The sequence below is a fragment of the Seriola aureovittata genome, chromosome 5 (genome assembly GCF_021018895.1).
Source record: "Seriola aureovittata isolate HTS-2021-v1 ecotype China chromosome 5, ASM2101889v1, whole genome shotgun sequence".
NCBI lineage: Eukaryota > Metazoa > Chordata > Actinopteri > Carangiformes > Carangidae > Seriola > Seriola aureovittata.
The window spans coordinates 196447-218239 of record NC_079368.1 but is presented as its reverse complement, the minus strand read 5'-3'; the positions used below and the strand labels follow the sequence as shown (position 1 = coordinate 218239).

At 38.5% G+C, this 21793-nt stretch overlaps 2 protein-coding genes and 1 long non-coding RNA gene across 7 annotated transcripts in view; 1 reads left to right on the top strand and 2 right to left on the bottom strand.

The window, feature by feature from the left end:
• The window catches only part of LOC130169475 (endophilin-B2-like), a 32324-nt gene extending 21474 nt beyond the window's left edge, over window positions 1–10850 (bottom strand). The window contains exons 1-5 of one of the 4 annotated variants that reach the window (XM_056376266.1): window positions 10679–10850; window positions 9991–10132; window positions 7352–7363; window positions 1426–1548; window positions 2–135 (exon numbers count right to left, since the gene is read on the bottom strand). In XM_056376266.1, coding sequence (XP_056232241.1) covers window positions 2–135; window positions 1426–1548; window positions 7352–7363; window positions 9991–10132; window positions 10679–10741 — 474 coding nt within the window. In that variant the 5' untranslated portion in view covers window positions 10742–10850. The remainder of the gene's footprint in view (window position 1; window positions 136–1425; window positions 1549–7351; window positions 7364–9990; window positions 10133–10678) is intronic. The other 3 variants (XM_056376267.1, XM_056376269.1, XM_056376270.1) reach the window with 3 other exon arrangements.
• Window positions 10851–11155: 305 nt separating this feature from the next.
• Window positions 11156–21383, top strand: LOC130169479 (uncharacterized). The gene is made up of 3 exons (XR_008827841.1): window positions 11156–11366; window positions 20924–20993; window positions 21089–21383. It is a non-coding gene; the product is annotated as an uncharacterized LOC130169479 (long non-coding RNA).
• LOC130169477 (uncharacterized) lies at window positions 12203–16482 on the bottom strand. Of its 2 annotated transcripts, XM_056376272.1 has the most exons (6): window positions 15763–16482; window positions 15296–15664; window positions 14863–15112; window positions 14551–14771; window positions 13169–14336; window positions 12203–12843 (listed from the first exon to the last, which is right to left on the bottom strand). In XM_056376272.1, the coding sequence occupies exons 1-5, from the start codon at window positions 15787–15789 to the stop codon at window positions 14319–14321; spliced, it is 885 nt and encodes a 294-aa protein (XP_056232247.1). In that variant the 5' UTR covers window positions 15790–16482; the 3' UTR covers window positions 12203–12843; window positions 13169–14318. The 2 variants fall into 2 exon arrangements, with proteins under 2 accessions (XP_056232247.1, XP_056232246.1); XM_056376271.1 differs by lacking the exons at window positions 12203–12843; window positions 13169–14336 and having other exon boundaries at window positions 14383–14771.
• Window positions 21384–21793: the final 410 nt, after the last annotated feature.

Here is a 21793-nt window from a genome sequence, read left to right as displayed (position 1 = left end):
CTGAAATGGTCTTCCAGTCTCCTTCCAGGAAGTTCCTCAGGGGGGTCAGGAAGCTGATGGCTGATGTCTGGAGGAACTCCCTCTCTGCTGCTCCTAATCTCCTCTCACATTCCCCCACCTTGATCAGAGTGCTCCCTGAAAAACATTCACCACAGAGGCTTCATTTCAAATAACACATCCCTCCTAGACTTCAACATGTCCTCTGAAGTTACAGGATAGTTTAAGACACTGTAGTCGACAAGCCCTTGAATCTGCACCTGGCAACTGTACCTCAACTACTTCTTTCTGTGTGATGCATCAGATGTGTTACAACCGTCAACCGACACAAACTACGTGCTGCACTCCAGACGAAAATTTCTAGGTTAAAATCCATAAAAATAAAAACCACGAAGGCTGTTATTACTACTGCTGTTATGCACATTGTTGTACTAACACAGAAACCATTTGTGAAATCATAACATAAAACCACATTTTCTGGCTGAAGAAAGCCTGATCACTGATTTCAATAGTCATGCATTTGTTTCTCAAAAACAGTTTCCTTAGTTTACTGCTATCTCCTTCTTTTCATCCATATTTTTATCTTTGATTTGTATCATCACATGATTTCAAGTCAGTTATTTGGCAATGTGTATGATGGAGACACAATGTGGACTTTTAACATTGCCTGTGTCTCTACTCAAAGCTAAATATAGATCCAATAAAAGTGCCCAAGGGAAAGGAGCCATGGGGCCATGCTCCAGTTGCTCTTTGTAATCTACACCACATGAATAATATATAGTCTGCAGCCATGTTACTGTGGCTACAACACACAGAGCACAGTGTTGTCACCTGGCTAAAGGTTGACAAGACTCTGAAATAAGAAACAAAAAGTAATTTATTTAACCAAAATACTTCAACATTACCATGTGGTGTGTAAATGGGGCAGAAGTCAGTGGTGTGTGTGATGTGTGGTGGAGCCAATCATAGACGAAGAAGGGAGGCTTGGGAGCAAGTTAAGCTGAGTCACATTACTTCAGTTAGAGAATATACAAAGGTTAGCTAATAAGGCAACACTGGGGATACATGACTGATACGGCTGCTGCTCTCACTAACTCACAAACTACTGTTCATAGGACTTTTTCACAGGCAAAGTGTTAATATGCAGTGAATAATAAAAATGCTGAATTCCAGCCATGACGCACTGTTGTTGAAGAAATAACCTTAGTTAAAATACCAGTTCACTGGTGCATCACTGCATTTCACTACAGAGCCAACAATCTGTACCTGGATACCTCCTCATCATACAAATGAGTGAAGAAGAGCTGGCAGACTTGTATCTAGCAGTCAGGTGACCTTTCAACTTATTGGGTAGATTATTTCTGATGTAAAGAGAGGTCAAGTTTACATACAGGCTGTAAAAAGAGTCATGTTGTGTTTAAGACTTACCATATGGAGAACCAAATTCCTTTGCTGCATCCTGCATATATTGACCCAGCAGCTCTCCATTGGTAATTCTGGACGGTGCCTTCCTGTCCAACTTCTCATAGAGAAACTCCTCAATTCTGGCACCTGCATACAAAGTCAAGAAGAGTTTAATCTATGGCTCTGGTGTGTCTGCTGAATGCAAAAGAAGGCAACTGTTACTGCTAACATTGTTAGCCTTAATGATGTTATAAACTGGTGATATGTGGTGGAAGTGTAACAAACTTCTGATACTTTTCAACTTCTTTGTGGTCCATTGATGTTTATTAATGGACGAAGCAGAAGTGGCTCTAATACAGTGTAAATTATCACATTATAAAACCACTATAGCTCAATTTGCAGAATTACAGTGGCTGCAGAAAGTCATCAGACTCCATCACCTTTTGTACACTTTATTGTGTTGTAATTTATTTGTAAAATAAATTGTAAAATATTTAATTTTAAATGGATAAAATTGCTATTTTTGTACATCAGTCTACACAAACCATTAGGACCTTCTATTGCGGCTCCAACCTGTGGTCAGCTGCTTCCTGTTTGCTGTAATTATCCTTGAGATGAGTCTACAACTTGACTGGAGTCGACCTATGGCAAACTAAATTGATTGAGCAAAGAAAGGCTCACACCTGTTTATATAAGGTCCCACGAAGCCATGAAGTCCAAGGAACTCTCTGTAGACCTCCATAGTAAAATTCCAGCAAGGCATAGACAACAGCAAGAGTATGAATCCCTTTCTAAAGCTCTTTGTGTTCCCAGGAGAACAGTAGGAACAATAACTGAAATTGAAGAAGTCTGGAACCAGGACTGTTCTAGAGTTTGCCGTCCAGACAAACTGAGTAACCAGGAAAGGATGTTGGTCAGGGAGGAGGTGACTGTAACAAAGATTCAGAAGTCCTTTGCAGAGATGGAGAAGCCCCTGGAAGGACGGCCATCTCAGCAGTTCTCCATCAATCAGGTCTTTATGGTAGAGAGTCAAGACATAATGCCTGAGTCTGACTAAGAGCATTTAAAGACTCTGAGAGCAGGAGGAACAAGACTCTCTGGTCTGGTCAGAACTCCAAACACCATGTCCGACAGACACCAGGCACTGCTCATCACCTGGATGTTACCATCCCTATGATGAAGCATGGTGCTGTTAGGAGGGGCTTCTCAGCTGCAGGGAGAAGGAGACTGGTCAGAACTGAGAGAAGGATGAATGCAGGTCCATGAAGAAAACCTACTCCAGAGCTTCAGAGGATCTGTTAGCAAGAATGGGATAATCCATCCAAATCCAGGTGTTCAGAGCTCATAGAGACTCAGCGAAGAAGACTGGAGTTCTAACTGTTGCCAAAGAGGTCTCTAGAAAGGACAGGATTAAGGGTCTGAAGACTTCAGTATTTCAGTTTTTGATTTTAAATACATTTGTAAAACTTTCTAGAAATATGTTTTCACTTTGTCATTATGGGTTATCGAGTGTAGACTGATGGGCAACAATGGCAATTTCATCCATTTACCATTAAATCTTCAACACAATGAAGCGAAGCGGTCTGAACACTTTTTGAAGACACTGTATCACCTCACAGTGTTCACAGTGTTGCATTTACCTGAAAGATGCTGTGTCTAATTATGCTACTACTATACTGCTGTCGGGTTGTTTGTTTATTGTGTGAAATCTTTGTCTGCAGAGAAACTTGTGAAGGAAATTCAATATTTCCCTTTGGATTTTAATTGAGTAAAAGTAATGTTGCCCAAAACTGAGTTCTTTACATATCAAGGCAAACAGACATCCAAAGATCAAATGATCATGTTCTTTTAAAGAGCAGAAAAACAACTAAATGGCTTCTCACAGCATTGGTACAGAATTATCCATTTAATAATTATATGGGAAAACGTTGACATTCAGCCACTGAAGACTATGATAAGATACTGAAAGTCATTTTTGGGTGTAGTATTTATTTAATCAGGACATGAGAGGCATCTTCATCCAGCTGCAGTATCTGTAAATAATAACGCCACACACAATAATCTCAAATCTCATAGATTAATCAAAACCTCTGACTCACCCCAATATTATAAAGAGGTGCTCTTTTGATATTAAAACCTTTTGATATTATTGATGTGACTCACACATGAATGTGACATCTGTTAGACTTGGGTGGTATCTTTGTTTTCGTACCAAAACAGCCCCAAACATGTACAGGACTGTGCTACAGTTTTAATTTAGGTGTCTGATTGGTCCAGACTCATTCTGCAGCAGGACAATGAGTCCAAATTCAAAGCCAGAGTCATGAGGAACTGTCTTCAGACACCAGAAGAACAAGGAGTCCTGAAAGCAGATGGTCTGGTCCCCACAGAGACCTGATCTCAGCATCATGGAGTCAGTCTGGGACCACATGAAGGGACAGAAGACACTGAGAGAGACTAAATCCACAGAAGAGCCAAGGAAGGTTCTCCAAGATGCTGTAACAACCTTCCTGCTGAGTACCTGAAGAACTGTGTCTGGTGAACTGAGGAGAGCTGGAGCTGGTTTAAAAGCAAAGGGGGGTCACAGCAAATACTGATTTGATTTAGGTTTAACTGCACTTGAATGAAGTAAAAAGCTATTCATCATTATTTTTTAAAAACTCCTCACTTTACTTTTAGTGCATGTATGTTGAAGTCTGATTCCCGACCTGCAAGAACCAATCAGCCAACAGTTATTTAGTTCATCAAAGTGTATTAATCACAGTGGATTAATTATCCATATATTTTTCTCAGAAGTCTGAAACCGAGCTAAAAGACAGACAAATATTGGACTTATCTATATTCTCCAGACCCAGTGTATATATTATTATATAATCAGCATATACCAACCTTTATCAATAGACAAAAAAATATGCTGACGCAGATATAAATCAAAACTAAAATCTGCATGTGTGGCAGCAGTGAGCAGTCTCTCATTGCCAATCTACAGAAAAAATTCACACTTGTCACCTGAGAAGATTCAAGTTGAGTGTTCAAAACCAGAACCAGATATCATATGGAGACAGATCGTGGTCCAGCTTACTCTCTACGGTTTGTTTAGAAAAGCTGCCACTGATCTGTGGTGCAGACCTCCCAGAATGTTGCTGAGAAATTAAACGCAATGGATCCTCATAGCCTAAATAGTTTATTCACCTTTAAAACTAAAGTATCTGTCAGCCCGTAACGACACCTCACTGCCCCTGACTGTTGTTGTCAATGCAGAACTTCTGGTTGTGAGTGTTGCTTCCTGTGGGTGGAGGTGCAGGACTATTGTCTTTACATTGGTGATCACATGATGTGTCTTTTGCAAAGAAAGAGCTCACTACTGTCACATGCTTTTTGCGGTATCAAATCAGCTGATTTGATAACCCTCTGATTCTGAATAAAGTTGTCTGAGACTTCTTCACATAAGGTTTTGTCTATTGTTTGCTGTGTGCTGCCTGTTTCCTGCACCTGACTGAACCTCAGTGTGGGAGAAGCTTGCCTACTTTTTCTTATGAAATATTGGACTTTTAATCGTCAGGTGGTCAGAAAAATGAAGCTTCAGTTCCAACAGATTTCCTGCCCCCTAGTGGACACAAGTAAATTAAAGCTGCTTAAAACAGCAACAACTGTCATTTTAAACTGGTGTAGTACTTGTGAGGATTTTAAAACTCCTTATTACCAAAACAGTACCCAAGTCTAACGTCTGTCACACAGGATAAATTAATACCATGGAATAGCATCACCTATATTTACAAAGCTATAATTAAAGTAAACATTTTTCACAAGTACATTTTGGAGATGATGTGTGAGTTTTAATCCAACAAGTTTAGTGATCCTAGAGGAAAACAAAGCAGGGGGTATCTCTGAAAATAATTAATAATTAATGATCCCCCTTCACATGTCCACAACATCTAAAAATATTTATACACAATGTTAAAAAGCCTCATGTCGAGGTAGAGACATTTGATCAGAGCATGTTTCTTTATTGCTCACATACTTGTTATTGATCAACTCTACAAAATCAATTCTGCTGTTAATCGTGCTCTAATGACACTAAGGGTCACGACTTGTTTTGGTCAAACTGATGCAGGAAATTCACTGAGGTTTTAAGAGATGCCTCAGTAATCAGCTGACTGACAGGTCCAACTGTACTTGTGGAAAACTGTATGTGGCGGTAGAAACCGTAGTTACCGTCTGTAACTATGGTTCATATACTCAAACACAGACACACTACACACAACCAGGCTGGAGCAATGAGGAGAGCCTGTTCAACAAGGAGATGATGTGAGGAAATATAGACAGGCTGGGAGGGAAGTATGTGAAACAAGGGCAGCCCTGCCCTGATTCTGGATCAGCTTCTGCTCTTCTATCTTTGTTTCTATCATTTCATTTTCTCTCTGATGAGGTTAAATATGATAATATTGTTTTCTGTCCACATTCTGCACTAAAACGTAAAAAACTTAATATTAGCATCTAACTCCTTCCTTGAACTTCAATGAGGTGTTGGTGGCACATTTGTGGCCAAGGCTCATGTTGTTATGTTGACTGTTGTCAGACTCACTTCTGATCCCAGCTTCCATAAAGAGCTACTAGATTCAGAACAGTAAACTAGTTTAGAAGAGAGCACAGCCTATATAAACAAATGTATTAGGGGAAATGTAGGATCCAGTGTTTCTGGAGAAGTTACTGGATCAAAAAATTATCTTCAGGAACTCTTTGGCAAGGAAAACGTGATTAAGTGGAGAATATATATATATATATATGTGTGTGTAAGTTTGGTTATTGCTACATAGCTAACGTTAGCATTAACATATTTACTTACCAGTTGAGCTTCAGCCTCATTGTGTTTACAATACAAGAGGTTATTTTATACGTTCTCTGAGCAGCTACTTCTTCAGGGCAGACTGGACAATAAAGTGACTTGGTATCAGAAAGTGATGAGATAGTCAAACTCGGGCTAGCCAGTTAGCATGCTAACTTCAGTAGAAGAAAAGACATGACAGAAACTAGAGTTTCACCTCTGGAGACAGCTGTTGGTGAGTAAAGGAATGAAGTCTGATGCTGAACTCACACAGTTCTTCTAGACTGAAAAGTAAACAGCTGTTAATGCGTTAGCTATGTAACAATAACAAAAACTTACATATAGCTCCTTTAATTGCATCACATCTGGATATGATTTGTATGGTTTCTATTCTATTTTCTGTACTGGGTACAGTCAATGTTTTTAACTGTTTCCACCCTGATGAAGATGTTGTGATCTCTGAGGTCTGCTTCTCTAACTAATACACCCTTCTGTTATTGTCCTGTTTCTCTTTGCTTTGCCTAAGAACCTGAAGAACATGACCAGTTTTTATCTTTAAAAGCATCAAAAAGTTCTCCTCCATTTCTTTTCTGTGTATTTTGAACTAAGGGAAAAATTTTCTTTGTAGGTTTGGCACTGAGTTTGAAGTTTGGCCTAAGCCAGACATGAGGATTTCTCAAATCCGACAAATCAAACTATGAGTTGTTTCTCTTATTTTGAACATGGACAAAATAGCCAGTTGTCATGCTTCAGCTTTATAGCAAGATGAAGATGAGAAAGACAAGATAAAGACTAAATTAAACCGTGTGGTAAGAGCCAGTGATACAGAGGTTTAATTAAAAAGGAGTTTGGCATAAACTATCTTTAACCCACATAAATGGTGTGCTGACACAATCAGCTGTGAGCCAGAATAGACTGGTTATGTCGTGCTGGAAGTGATCAGCCCTGAAGTCACATTGATGCTCTGAGTCTCAGAGCATTAAAAATGTATTTCACAGCCAGCTTTGATCTCAGCACCATATTTAGTCCTGTTAATGTTCATCAATGACTTCTCTTCTAACTCTAATTCAAAGGCATGAAAGATTTACACAGCGGGGGACCAGAGTCGGGGGGCAGGATACTCACCAGTGTGATCAACTGTAGCATGTTGAATCAAAAAGTCACACATTAGAGCTCCCACTCTCCAGTATGTCATCTCATATAAACCTAGAAATAATGCTAATACGCTGCATTAGAACCGTACCAGTGGTATTGGGTATTGTATGTTTCAGCTATGAATTTCCTTTGGCTTTATCATTTTGTCAAAGCTGCATTTGCAAGCTGTAGCCTTTCTGTGGATCCCTATAATATTTGGTGGCAGCAGTGCACAGACAAGCCAACAAAAGCAGTGAAGAAAAATCTAGTAAACATGGATGTGAAAATTTTTAAATATTCAAAAAAATGGCTTTGCAAACTTTTATATGGAAGGACAAACAGTGGCTTCAGGGAGTTTACAGATGCTTTATTGTGTCATAGATTTAACAGTAAATGGGTGATACTTTTGTGTTTTCTGATTAAGACGTGGGATGATATGTTGATATTATTCAGGTGCAAGCAGCTCATTCAAAATATGCGTCTCAGTTGGGGTTTTTACAGCAGGTTGTGTCACTCTTGCCCCTCTTGCCCTTTTACAATAAGCACAAACCGACTAGACTTGTGAGACTGGAATGGAGATACATGCCAAAAAGAAAAACCCACATTCCTGGACAGAAGAGGAAACACACCTATTTTTAAACATAATGACAGAATATTCCTCTTCATTAGGCATGTAAACAGCTTAATAAGAATACTGTCTTTTTCAGAATAAGAGCGAAAACTGGAAAAGCTTGTGCATGTTAAAATAGTGACTGTAATGTTTGTCACAGGCCTGACAGGATAATCACGTTTTCCTGACCTCGATATTTCCCTTTGAGTTTCCATGTGTGTTTGTTTACATAAGCATGTCACCACCATGATTCCAGTACACAGCAGGGTTTGACTACCATTATACTGTATTCCAGATGGTTTCAGAACTGCACTCCACAGATCATGTGTGGGAACACTTTGGGTTTAAGCTGGATGAGAGTTTCTCATACACCGGCTCTATCGTCAACAGGTAGATAACATCACTGTTTCAACACCTTACCTCACTCTTTTTTCTGAGTTGCTGCACTGCAGTAACTGAGTGGAGACTAGACGATTCTGTGTGCAGCTGACTGTGAGGCATTTAGGGGACATCTGTAAATTGCAGCTACAGAAAATAACCTGGGTTACACTCTCAGCATGAGTCTATGCATCATTCACACACCACCATAGGTAAATTCTCAACTATTGCTATTTATAATATTTAATATTTTTACACATCCCAATTCCAATGTCTCAATTAAAAGTTTATTGTTCTTTAAAAATGTCTCCTCACATTATTATGCTATTATCATTATATCAGAGGCATAAAATGGTCTTGACAATAATATTGTTTATCAGAATTATTTCTGTGACAATATGTTGTTTAATAAAAGAAGTTATCATGACAGACCCTGATGCGCCTGATCAGAGTGAAGAATCTGAATACTTTTGTGAATGAGAGATTACAGTTTTTAATTGAAAAAATGGTAGGTGTAATAAGCTAAGGCTTCAGCCTAAACCTTTTCAGTCCTGTTTTGTTTCTTGTTTAAAAAAGAATTAACTTGATGTTTATTTATTGTCTATCTACCAGTGTATTTGAGTTTTATAAATTGGAAAATGACCAAAAAATTTAAATGAAATAAAAGAAATTGTAAAAATAATTAAAACTATGTTTTCACTTGGTTATTATGATTATTGAGTGCAGACTGCAAACTTTAAAATGAAATCTACAACATAATAAAGTGTGTAAAAAGTGAAGGGGTCTGAATACTCTCTGAAGCCACTGAACATTCAATACATTTGATAGATTCATGTTGAGCATTTTGGTCAGAAACACCAAATGTAAACATGTTCATAAAAAAAAACTCTACAGGACACATTTAACACCTTCTGTCAGTGCCATTGACTGAGGTCCCAGCTGTGTGCAGCTGTGTGTAGCTGTGTGTAGCTGTGTGTAGCTCTGTGTGTAGCTCTGTATGTAGCTCTGTATGTGTATTTGTAGCTCTGTATTTGTACACCCAACTGTAATCATAAAACTTGACCAGACCAACAGGGAGAAAGTCAATATTATACCTGCAACTTATTTATCATGTGACAGGACTCCACTTTGACACAAAAATAAAGTTCTGACTTTAAGGTTTGCGTCCCAACATGGTCAGAAGTAATAGAGCATACGTTATTTCTGGTTAATGTGTGAAAGCATGCAATGCCACCAGTGTGGACCTGTCAGGATCATATGATTAGGTTTAAGTATTAAACTACATATTAACTAGTGCTACTACTATTGTATTGTCTTATTGTCAATTGTCTAATTAATGACACTGATGGCAACAAAAAATACAAACTTCACTGGGTTAGACTGTTTGTCACAGTCATTATAATAATGTTCTGTGACTGTTTTTTGATCAATCCAGAATACATTGCTTCATTTTTCCATCAGTGTAAACAAGTCCAGCTTTACTCTGTTGGACTTTATTGATTTATTGCTAATTATCCCATTATGCTGCATTTTACAGCAGTCATTTATCTTCTATAGCAAAAAACACCAGTACAGCAGTAGCTATGCTTGAAGGCAACATGTACTTCAGAATAATGATAGGTCTGGTGTAACTGTGTCATACTTGGGTTGGGCTGCAGTAGGACCTCCGTTTGTCTGTAGATTTTCTCAGTCCAGTTTTTGGTGCAGTCTGCACGGCTCATCAGGTTCTCAAAGTGAGCGTCCAGCTCAGTCTTCTCCGCCTGTCCCAACTTCTCTTCTGTGAACTGAGCAGACACACAACAACACACTCTCACAGGTGAACACAACTGGATGGCTTCTCATCTGTTATTATTAAAAGCTTAAGGAATCCGGAGACATCAGACCGGGTCCAGTTCACGACCCGTTCCTGCTCAGCTGACATCCTCTTCCGTTCTCTCACACTTGTCCCCATCAAACTCAACCAAATGAATAAAAGATGATAAAACAGGTGATTACACCTATTACAGTTTACTTTAGTTTTTTTTTTTAACCGACTCCGTGGTTGTTTTTGTTTTAGCAACCGTTACGTTAGCTAAACTTAACATTAAAGTGGCTAACAACACTGTCAGTAACAGCATTTAATTATAATGTCGGCCTTCTATCGTTATCGGGACGTAACTGAATATTAAGTAACAGTGTGTTTTTCTATGTTAACATGTACCCCAGCGTTAGCTCAGACACTGTACCGTAACGTTAGCTCAGACACTGTAACATAACGTTAGCTCAGATACTGTTGTAACGTTAGCTCAGACATTCTACAGTAACGCTAGCTCAGGTCAGCGTTTCGTTACCTGGACGGCTCGTGTGAAAAACAGTCCGGCACCGGAGGCTAATTTCTTCACGTTAAAATCCATTTTTTTTTTTTTGGACCAGCTAGCTACTGATGTGACACTGGAAGCAGACTACTGGATACCAACTGTTGTGGCATACGTCAGAAATCACGTGACCACCGCAGGAAAGGGGTCTTAATGTGTATCACTGACAAAATATTTGAAATGCAATGTAGTGGTTAAGTATCTTTAAACGCAGAACATCTCTGTATTTTGACAACTTACTAATGATAACAATGCTGTTTCATTATGAGTATGTATTAAAGGGGACATATTATGCTCCTTTTCAACAAGTTTGAATAAGTCTCAGAGGTCCCCAAAACATGTCCTTGAAGCTTCTTGCTAAAAAATCCACTCCGATCCTATATTTCAGCATGTCTGTAAACCCCTCTTTTTCAGCCCTGTTCAGAACAGACTGTTTCTGTGTCTGTAGCTTTAAATGCAAATGAGCTGTGCCTGAATACGCCTCTCTTCGGAAGGGGATGCCGTTTGGGCTTCTGGCACCATGCTCTAATGTTTACGGTGACCAGCGACCTGGCGTCGGTAGCGATTTGGTTCAACCACACGACTTTTATCCAGAATCTGATCCAGAGGGAGAGGCTGCTGAAGAAGTTCAAACTCTACAACTGCAGCAGGACGTTTCTGAATGGTTGGTAACCAATTTTTTGTATTTTGACATTACATTTTCAGTTTGTTGATGTTTGCTGGCACACAGTTACTAACATGTAGCTAGGTAGCTAATGCTAACTGTTACTGTCTCGTCATTACTGGGAGCTCTTTTGGTAAATAAGCACTATTGTGAATTGTGTAATGTAGTTATCTGTCATGCCTCCTTAGACATACTTTTACAGTCTGAAAATGTTTGTTGTATGTGGACTGCTACAGGTGTTCAATGTCAGTACTAGTCAAATATTTTAATAGATGCTGACAAAGTAAATCATTTTTCTCCATGTTTTGAGCAGAGGTGCTCATCATGACATATTCCTTTATGTAGTAAATTTATTTTGTGTATTACAATGATAGCTGTAAATCAGCATAAACATGTCTGACAGCAACAGTAATCTTTAGTCAAAGACTAAACTGTGTATACACAGTTTAGTCTTTGACTAAAGATTACTGCATATTTCAAAACAGCCCTTCTAGAAAGAAGTAAAATATTCTTAAATTCAATCAAATTATCTTGTATCAAGCAAAAAAATCTGCCAATGGGGTATGCTTTTTTTGCTTGACAAGAATTCTTAAAATAAGCCCGAATTTCTTAGCTCCAAAAGACTAAAATGAGACTTTAAACTAGACAGAAAATCTTAAATTAATCCAAGTTCTTCTAAAACAAGCAATGAAAAAACACAAATTTAAGATTAAATTACTCAAAATTTGAATTTAAGTCTTCACTAAATTAAATTTAAGAAATTACACCATAATTTCTTAAAACAGCATAACAAATATAAGTGATGTCTTAAATCAAGATACCAAAACTTTCTCATTTAATTTTTTTTTATTAACTTTGCAATACAAATGTTCACAATCAACATCCAAAAAAGGAGCACTTACATGTTCCAGATCCATCATAATCAAACAGATTGAAAAGTCAGTTTTGATTTGAACCTCACTATCAAAATAATAATACATCAGCTATTGTAGCAGCATACCATAGCAACTAAACATGTTGCATCTGCTTTGCAGCATAATATCCCACAGGAAAGGTTTTCAATCTCACCAACAATGTATCTAACTGTGATGAACATTTTTTTAAACAGAACATCAACTTTCTTTGAAATTGTTACATCAGAGTGGGGCAGAGGGACAAACAAAGGGACTCACTCAATGAATGACTTCCACTCACCAATCGCTTTTTTGTAATGGGGGGTCAAATCCTGCTCATGAATTGAATCTTGAAGTACCTCTGTCTGCAGTACTGACAGTAGTGTAGAAATGCACTTTGGGTAGGTCATGTGCAGGGCATAGTAATATGCCATGAGGTAGAGAAGTCCCTCATTAAGTCTGTCCATGGCGAAGGTGGTCACTGGTGTGTTTCCAATGGCGATCATGCAGTTGTCCTCAGAAACTAGCAGAACCGGAGAAGACAGGGGTCGCTGCCGCATGAAACCATCAGGATCCTCAGAAGTCTAGATGACACAAATCAATGAAGAAGATTAGAAAAACATTACAAATAACATAAACTTTGACCTGGACAAGAACATTAGTGAAATCACATTGCACTTTAAAACACTTAGTCACAGTAATCTCTCAGCATTCAGCACTGCAAAGGCTGAATGCACCACAGCTAGTTCCAATAAAGTTAGTATTAAATTAAGTAGGCTACACACTTCCCCTTTAGACCTTTTGAAATGATAAAAGTTTATCTAAAAGTTACTAAACCTAGTATAAAATTTATGCCTGAAAAACTGGAACATATATTATGAAATGTTTCAGTAAGTCTGTAAATCTCACCGCAAGGATATGGAAAAGAGCCTCGCTGCTTGAGCCCAGTTTCTTCGGTGGCATAGTGCTGGATGGAAAGAGAAGTGGCAGGGCCCTGAAGACAGCTGTGATATGCTCCACTGGTTTAATGAAAAAAGCACAAAACAAGGTGATACCATAAATAACTGTAACATAACATTCAGTGTTTCCTCTACATTCATTTATCAGTGGCGGGCCACCACGCCTTCAAATTTCTTTTAGTTTTATTTTTTTTTATTGTCGCAAATGCACCACCGCCACATCTCTCCACCTTCACAGCACAGCCTGTGTGATGATGAGCGCAACAGCGGGGGGAGGGGAGGAGAGGGGAGGGAGGGAGTTAATTACTCGCGAGAGCGCGGCCTTGAAAGTGACTTCACGTCAGGCACCAGGTGAGAGTCAGAGAAGTGAAGTCGTGAGGAATAAGGCAGCGAATTACCGGAGAAAAAAGGTAGACTTATTAGCCAACTCAGTGACGCTAACTTGGGTAAACTAACTGATAGCATTAAGCTAATATCTACACGTCATTATGTATTAACTGCTGACGGCATTTTCAGATGAGCTTGTTCAGATACTTCTCTAAGAAGAGAAAGACAACAGATGAAGAAGACGCTAGTCAGGTAGCATCATAAGCCTTTTACTGACTCGTAAATGATGATGGTTAGGTAAAAAATAGTATTTTAATGTTCACACTTGTAATCAGATGTGATGTGAGTGTAAATTATATAACGCTGTTAGCGTTACGTTACTCACACTTTTAATGTAATCTTATTAGACAAGTAATATTAGACAGGGAGGAGTTGTTAAACAAAGTGGAGGAGAGCAGAGCAGAGAGCTGGGTGAAGGTGCAGGGGAGAGAGATGAGCCTGGGTGCAAACTTTGCCACTGACACTCCCCCCCAGTAGCATGCCCCCACTGCTGAAAAAAATCCTAGAGGAAACACTGACATTACATAAATGATTACAAGACATTATTATATAAAATTAACAAGTCAATGTTTTGTGACTTCACCTCCCTTCAAAGTTTTAGGAGGCTTCATGGCCTTCTTCATCATTCCATAAAATTGGACCTTGGAATAGAAAGTTTTCCATCTGTTCTGCACCTCTGAGATGTACTGGGAGTTGGTTGGTTGGAGGATTCGCTACAGCTCATCCAGCACCTGAAAAATAGTAAAATTCAGATAAAGAAAGAAAAATTACTGAAAAATAAGTTCTTGTCATACATTCTGATGACTAATGTTTTTCAAAAAAAATCTATAATGTGTAAGATACATGAACATGTATCTTACACAGCTGAGCATGAATATGTTAATTATGTCATGCTAAACTGAGTCCTTGGAAGGGCTGAAATTGTGAGGGACCAACATTACTTACATGATCCGGTTCTCTGAAACAAGGGTAAGCTTCTAGAATCTTTGCTGCTCTGTCTTGCTCCTTTAAAACATCAGAGGTGATGAAGCGTCTTCGAGAGTCAAATTCCAGGTTCAGCAAATGAGTCACCGCAGCTTTGTTTGACTTTTTGACGTACATTTCTTGGAGGGTCTTGTAGTGTCTTGCTTGGATTTTCTGGCTGTCCATGACATCAACTGAAAAAGCTGAAGACATTACACGTTATGGTGGAAAGGGGACATGAGATTTCCAAACTAACAAGTAAAACTTACAAATTATATTTAACACAATACATACATTCTTCATTACTGCTGTCCCGGTTCTGTGCTGGGGTGCTGGTTCTGGGTGACAGATCTACTGACATGCCCATGGGACTAACAGCTGACTGTTCCAGAATAATGGTGGGTGCACTGGAATCTCCATCATAGTCAGTAGTTGAAACATCTGAACTGACTTCTTGTAGTGGTTTCTTTGAAGGAGGACCTTTGGCCTTCCTTGGACTTCTGACATTTGAGAGTCTCTTCCTGAGCTTTTTGGCAACATGCTCCTGCAAGGCATACATAGCAAACATTCAAAAAAGATGTTAGGGGCTCAAGCTTTCTTATTGTAATTATAGCTTTCAGCAATGTCTAGCTCCATTTGAACTTTCTGTCTGATTTAGCACTGTATGAATAGAAATGATCTAAATCTCAGTATTAACATAATGCAAAAGTGACAAAAATCTACTCACCCACTCACTGTTTGATGACCTGTCTTTTATCATTGGATAGTACTCCACCAATCGCTTTGCCATGGCATTCACCTCATGTGTGGTGGGGTATCTGGAGTCCTCTGTGGCTCTTGCGATGGAGATCAGATTAGTCATAGTGTTTCTTATGAGTCGGCAGAAGAGCTCCTTGGATAAGGTCACATTGTGCTCAGTCCCCAGCCATTTCTGCTCAAAGTAGGAGCGTCGCTGGACCTGGTCAAGCTCACTGTCTGTGAAGACTATGTATTCTGGGTTGGACATAGCCACAAATTTAGAAGTATTGGCCTCCTCTTTTGAAAGGTCACTGCCTCCAGTGGGGGGTGATTGCTGAATTTCAGGAGCAGTATCCACCTTAAACACATTAACACAAACATTTATTGAATAACTTTGTCAGAGTATGTTCCTACTTGTTAGTTTAATAAACATGCATTATCATTTTGGGAACTGACCTTTTCATCTTTTTCACAAGAAACCATACAGCCCGGCGCCTCAAGAAATTTTCAGGACCAGGAAAGAGGTCTTTGATGTCTTCTCGGGAAAGTGAGAAGAATAAGTCTTCTCCAATATTAGCAGCTGGAATATAGAAAAGTGACAGTCAGGGCCAAGAAACAGAGGTTATCATTGAATTCCTTCATATTTGCACATAGTAGGTAAGGATATTTTGCCAACACCCCTTGTACAATAAGTACTGTTTGGACATTTTACTAATTCTTGCTACTTTTACTTCAAGAGCCGTGAGTGAATTTCACAGCATTTATAAATGAGATATACTGAAACCATGCAGTGCCACTACAGAGTGAGAACAGAGCATTGCTAGATAAAATGCATTCACATTTCATGTCAGTTTTGTAAAGCTTGATAGATGGGGGGCCTACAATGAACGCCTCCGGCTCCTGCCTGGGCATGTGCAAACTACCAGGTGTTTTTGTATTTTCAGCATTTACAGCCCTTGATATAAAAAAAAAATACTGGTCCCAAAGCTTAATTCGGCTAAACCTATTTCTAGATGGGAATCATAATGCAACACCAGCCTGTTTTTTTAAATGTAGTTTAGCGGCTAAACTTTAGCCCATTAGCCGCGAATCCACAACTCGTTTAGCTAGGTTAACTAACTAAATTAAGCGCGAAAGGGTGGATTGTACCATCTTCCAAGAGCGAGCGGGGGTGGACGCTCAGGCTTAATACATTTATTTTGCATTTATACAAACTATATTTATCTAAATAAGTTCATATGACTTTGTAATTATTAAAACCGAGTCACATTTATGGGATAATTGATAAATGGCAAGTCGTTTCTGCCGTTATAAGACACGGAATTATACGTACCTTTATCACGTGATGTATCACCAGGTCATCTTCGTTCAGATGCAAAGGCGGTCGGACTCGGTAGCTAGCTAATGCAGGCAAAAACCGGAAAGATGATTTGGCGCTGTGTTATTTGCTTTGTGTTTGTGGCTCTCACTCTCAAGTCTTTATTGAGTCATATTAATACTGCTCACAATCGCAGTCCAGATTTTCGCGTTGTTTGTGGAATTGATGGATGCACCAAAGAGTATCGAGTCTACAACTCACTATGGTATCACATTCGAAGAAACCATCACGAACACCTGGAAAGTGGCGGCAGCAACTCGCAGAGAGAGGGGACAACAGCGACCTCAAGCCGGGAAGCCTCACCAGTAGTGGACCGAAATGTGTGGGCATACAGGCCAGCTGATGCGACGGTGGAAAACAGAGAGCATCCAACGGACGAAGCAGTGGTGGAAAACAGGGTGCAAGATGTAATGACTGTTGTGTCATGTCCTGCTGTAGACTCTTCTGCATGTCAGTCAGAGGTAAGTTTGTTGTTTTCTTCAGTACACAACTACAACCAGCTAAGTCCTATCATCATCCTTATGTCTCACCATTCCAAAATAAATCTCAACTAGATTGTCATAAAATGCTATTTTTTATGACAGCATATCAGTGTTTGTGGCAAAACAATGTGTTTTATTATACGTTAAATTTTCTTTTCTTTTTTTTAAAAGGATGACATGAGGTGTAACACTCTGAGGAGACAAGCTACTGCTATTATGTTGACTGCAAGAGAAAAACACCTTTCTTCTTTCACAGGTTTGTCTACATACAACATTATTACATTTATTACATCTGTGGCTCTGTTGATTATCTGTATTTCAAGTCCAAATGAGGTCAAAGGTGGTAATGTTGAGTGCTCTTGTTGTGAACTGTACTATGCATAGGCCAACCTCTCACTCACTGAATATTGCACATCTGGACTGGTGCCTGCAGTTTAAAATATTGTGTGATATTTATAATGGAAAAAAAAAATCAAGTCAGTTTACAGTTACCTTATTAGTCTCCCTTAGCTTCAACTTAACTTATATCTATCCATGAGATTTGATATTTAATAATGCCTTGCTCTCTGCTATCTAGTTAGTTTAACTTCATATTTTGAATTTACTTGTCTCATAAATTAATTGAAAAGCATCATTGTGTTGATGTTTAATATTCGTATTCTTTATAAAAGAGATTGTATGCTAATAATTTTAAAACTAGACTGTTTGGATTTAATTTCTCTTCTTTCTTGCCTGTTTTTCAGAGAGGTGTGAATGATGTCTTGGCAGCAATGCAGCAATACCAAGCTCTGTTGGTGACTAATCTGAGGAAACACAAACATACAAACTGTATTCCAGCAACATCAAGGAAGTGAACTTGAAAAGGAAGCGATGGCAGTATTTGACCGAATTGAGGATCCATTTTCCTCTGTTGCAACAACATACAGGCAGGACAATGTGATAAAGGAAAATTTCAATTTTGTGGAGTCAGAGGAGGTTTCTGTTGGGTATACGGCCTGCTTGCGGAAAAAAGGGACAAAAAGGGTCCTCTCCACATTAACCAAATGTTTTCATTATATACCTCTGATTAAAAGTTTTAGAACAGTTATTGTCCCATCCAAAAGTTTTAGAAATGATAGATCAGCCGCAAAAATACAGAAGTGGTTATCTGTATGACATTATAGATGGAGAGCTCATGAAATCACACCCTTTATTTTCAGCCCGGCCCTCTGCTTTACAGATAATCATTTACTCTGATGAAATTGAAATCTGCAACCCACTTGGTTCTCATGCCTCCAAGAATAAGTTGCTAATGTTTTACTATACATTAGGAAACATTAATCCAAAATATAGATCAAAACTCGCTGCAATCCGTCTACTTGCTATTGCAAAGAAGAGGGAGTTGTCTGAATGTGGAGTGGATGGAATTTTGGGCAGATTGTATGAGGACTTGGAAATGCTATATGATGGTGTTAATATTCAAACTGCGAATGGTGAACGTAAAATATTTGGAGCATTAGTTTCGATATGTGGAGACACCTTAGCACAACATGAGCTTTGTGGATTTAAAGAGGGTGTTGGTTTCGCCTATAGTAAGTGCCGGCAGTGTGAATGTTCGTTTGAGGACATGCAAATGTATTTTGACGAAGAAAACTTTGAGCTAATGACACTAGAAAGACATGTTCGACACTGTAATGACATTGAGAGGGCAAATACTGAGTATCTTAGAAACAGTTCAAAGACTACATTTGGCATTAACAGAAGGAGCAAGCTGGTAGAATTTCCAGCCTTTAACTTGATCGAACAAACACCTCAGGATATGATGCATATAATTCTTGAAGGCATTGCTCCATTAGAAATAAAGTGTGTGTTAAAACAGTTGGTTCTTTTAGGTCAGCTAGATTTGGATGTTGTCAATAGTGCATTAACTGGATTTCCCTACTCTCCACTTGATGTCAGAGACAAACCAAGCCCTATAGCTTACTGCACATTAGCTTCAAGTGATAGTAAATTGAAGCAATCCTCAGGCCAAATGATTGTTCTACTTAAAATATTGCCATTTCTTATTGATACAGCTAAAGATACTGAATACTACAAAATAATTCTTGAACTCATAGAAATTGTTAAAATTTTGCTTGCTCCTGTCATTGGTCTACAGACAATTAACAAGTTGAAAAGACTAATTGAACAGCATTTAAAACATATGAAAAGTGTTTTCCCTGATAACATTACCCCTAAACAACATTATTTGATTCATGTTTCATCGCAGATAAAACTCCTGGGACCAATGGTCCGTCACATGTGCATGAGATTTGAATCAAAACATTGTTTTTTCAAACAGTGGGCCTCAAAACTAAATTTTCGAAACGTTTGCAAGTCTTTAATAAGGCATAATCAAATGTATGAATGTTGTCAAAATGTAAATCAATCTGAACACCCAATTTTTCTAACGAGTGTGCATTGGGACCAACTTCCGAAATACGCAACATGTCGTATTTGAAAGAAAAAACCAGGGCTTTCCTTGGGAATGATGACATAAACAATGCAGTGTCTGTTAAATGGATAAATGTAAATGGTAATAAATATATACGGGAGAAGACATTACTTGTAACTGCTGTTAATTCCAATGATTTACCTGAGTTTGGACTTGTGAGCAATATCTATGTAATTAACTCATCGTTATATTGTTTTGAGTTGCAGCAACATACGACTGTTTGCTATGATAGAAATTACATGGCATACACAATAGAGATTCCAAACATGGCACAAGCAGCTGACCTCATAACATCTGATAATCTGGTAGATTTCACTCCATATTACAGTTGTACTCACAAGGATGTGACATATGTCCCTACAAAATATTATCTGGGAGATGTGCTTGGGCTACACAGAGCCTCGTCTGATAGACTGTAAAAGGCACACTTGATATGTTGGCCTTTCATAGACAAACAGTGCTTCTTGACCATTGTTTTTGTTGTTTCATGATTCTTTCTTCTTCAAAAGAACAATTAATTAGCAGTCAAATGCTGATGCTGCATAAGCATGCTCTTTGCTATCATTGTGATGCAGGATACAGTTGAGTCAAGGGTCATTTCATTTTGACCGTTTTTGGTCATTTTGTTTTGTTTTGTTTGCCATGCAGTTTTCATCCAGCTTGGTTATTTTGTATTATGTTGTAGGTTGTGTGTTGTATAGACCAGTCTTCTGTCATTTTAATATGTTAGATATGAAGCAGCAGGTTCTGTCCTGCGATGAAAATAATAATAATAAAAAACCTTTATTTGTCCTTGTTTCATGGCATTCTTGAGACGTTGTGCAAATGGTCTTACTCTTAAAATAAGGCAAATAACCTTGTTGCCCCACTGGGTCTTATTGTAAAACATTTTTATACTCTGTTTCTGGTTCATTCTAGCTCAAAATTAGCTGGAATATCTTAACAAGAAAAAGTAAGGCATACTTTCTTAAAATGAGATATTTTTTCTAGTGCAAAACATGCTTGACAAGATTAATATTCTTTTTGGACAAAAAATAAGACTTATTTTCTTGATACAAGGCTTTTTTTACTTTCTTGAAATTCCTTTTTTGCAGTGTAGTTTTCCACACTACACTGTTGTCAAGCTCTACATTATATGCAATAAGTGACATGTTATAAATTACCTCTGTTATATGCGCTTGATATGTAGCCAAGCTTACTTCTTCTCCACTGTCTGTCAGTTTTTGAATTTCATAAGCTTTATGTTCTGGTGAATGTTACCATTTTTCTCTATATTTTGGATAGGTGCTCCTGTTGAAACTGTGCAACCATGTCCACAGAAACTGAGAATATCTGCTGCTAGGAGATACCACAGGTAGCATTCTCACTGGACAAAGTAATCAGTAATTTGTTTTGATTACATTACATTTATAATAAACCATAGCATTTACCATTTGCAATTCACTGTAGGTTACCAGACGGCTACGGGAGATGGAGGAAGATTTACCATGTATAGTAGGCCGTCCTGGGTTGGAGCCGCTCTGCCTCAATGTGTACTCCCTCCAGAATGCCTGAAACATGTACCGCACTGACTATGGTCCTTTACGGTTGAGAGGAATATACCAGTACATTTTGCTTCTTTGTAAAAACATAGTTTCAATCTGAATAAAAGATGTTAGGCAGTCTTGTTTTACTTCAGTGCACATAATTTTACAATGGTAATAACACACCACAAATGGAGTAACACACCTTCAAATAAATTACTTTAGCTGCTCTTTGATTTGTAAAGTTCTTCTATCAGCAGATAGTGTGCATATAATATATGAATTCAGAGGAGTCATTTCTTTAGTAACAATCAAGCATTTATTTACATCAAATGAGGGCCTTATAATCAGTGATAATAAAAATAACTGTAGGACTCACTGGATCCATAAAAAAAATTGTCAGACACATCATAGATATATGTTTGCAAGACTAAATGCCCTGTCCAGTTGTTTTAGTCAGTACAGGTATCTAGCCTATAGGAGCTTTGTGATCTGGTGCTGGGGCTTCCTTGGTCGCAGAATCTGGGTTCTCATTCCAGCCTGCCTGGTCCTACACATCCATGCCGAGTTTCCTGACACCACAGGCCCCAGTACGGGGGTTTTAGACTGGCCCATGATAGAACCGGGACAC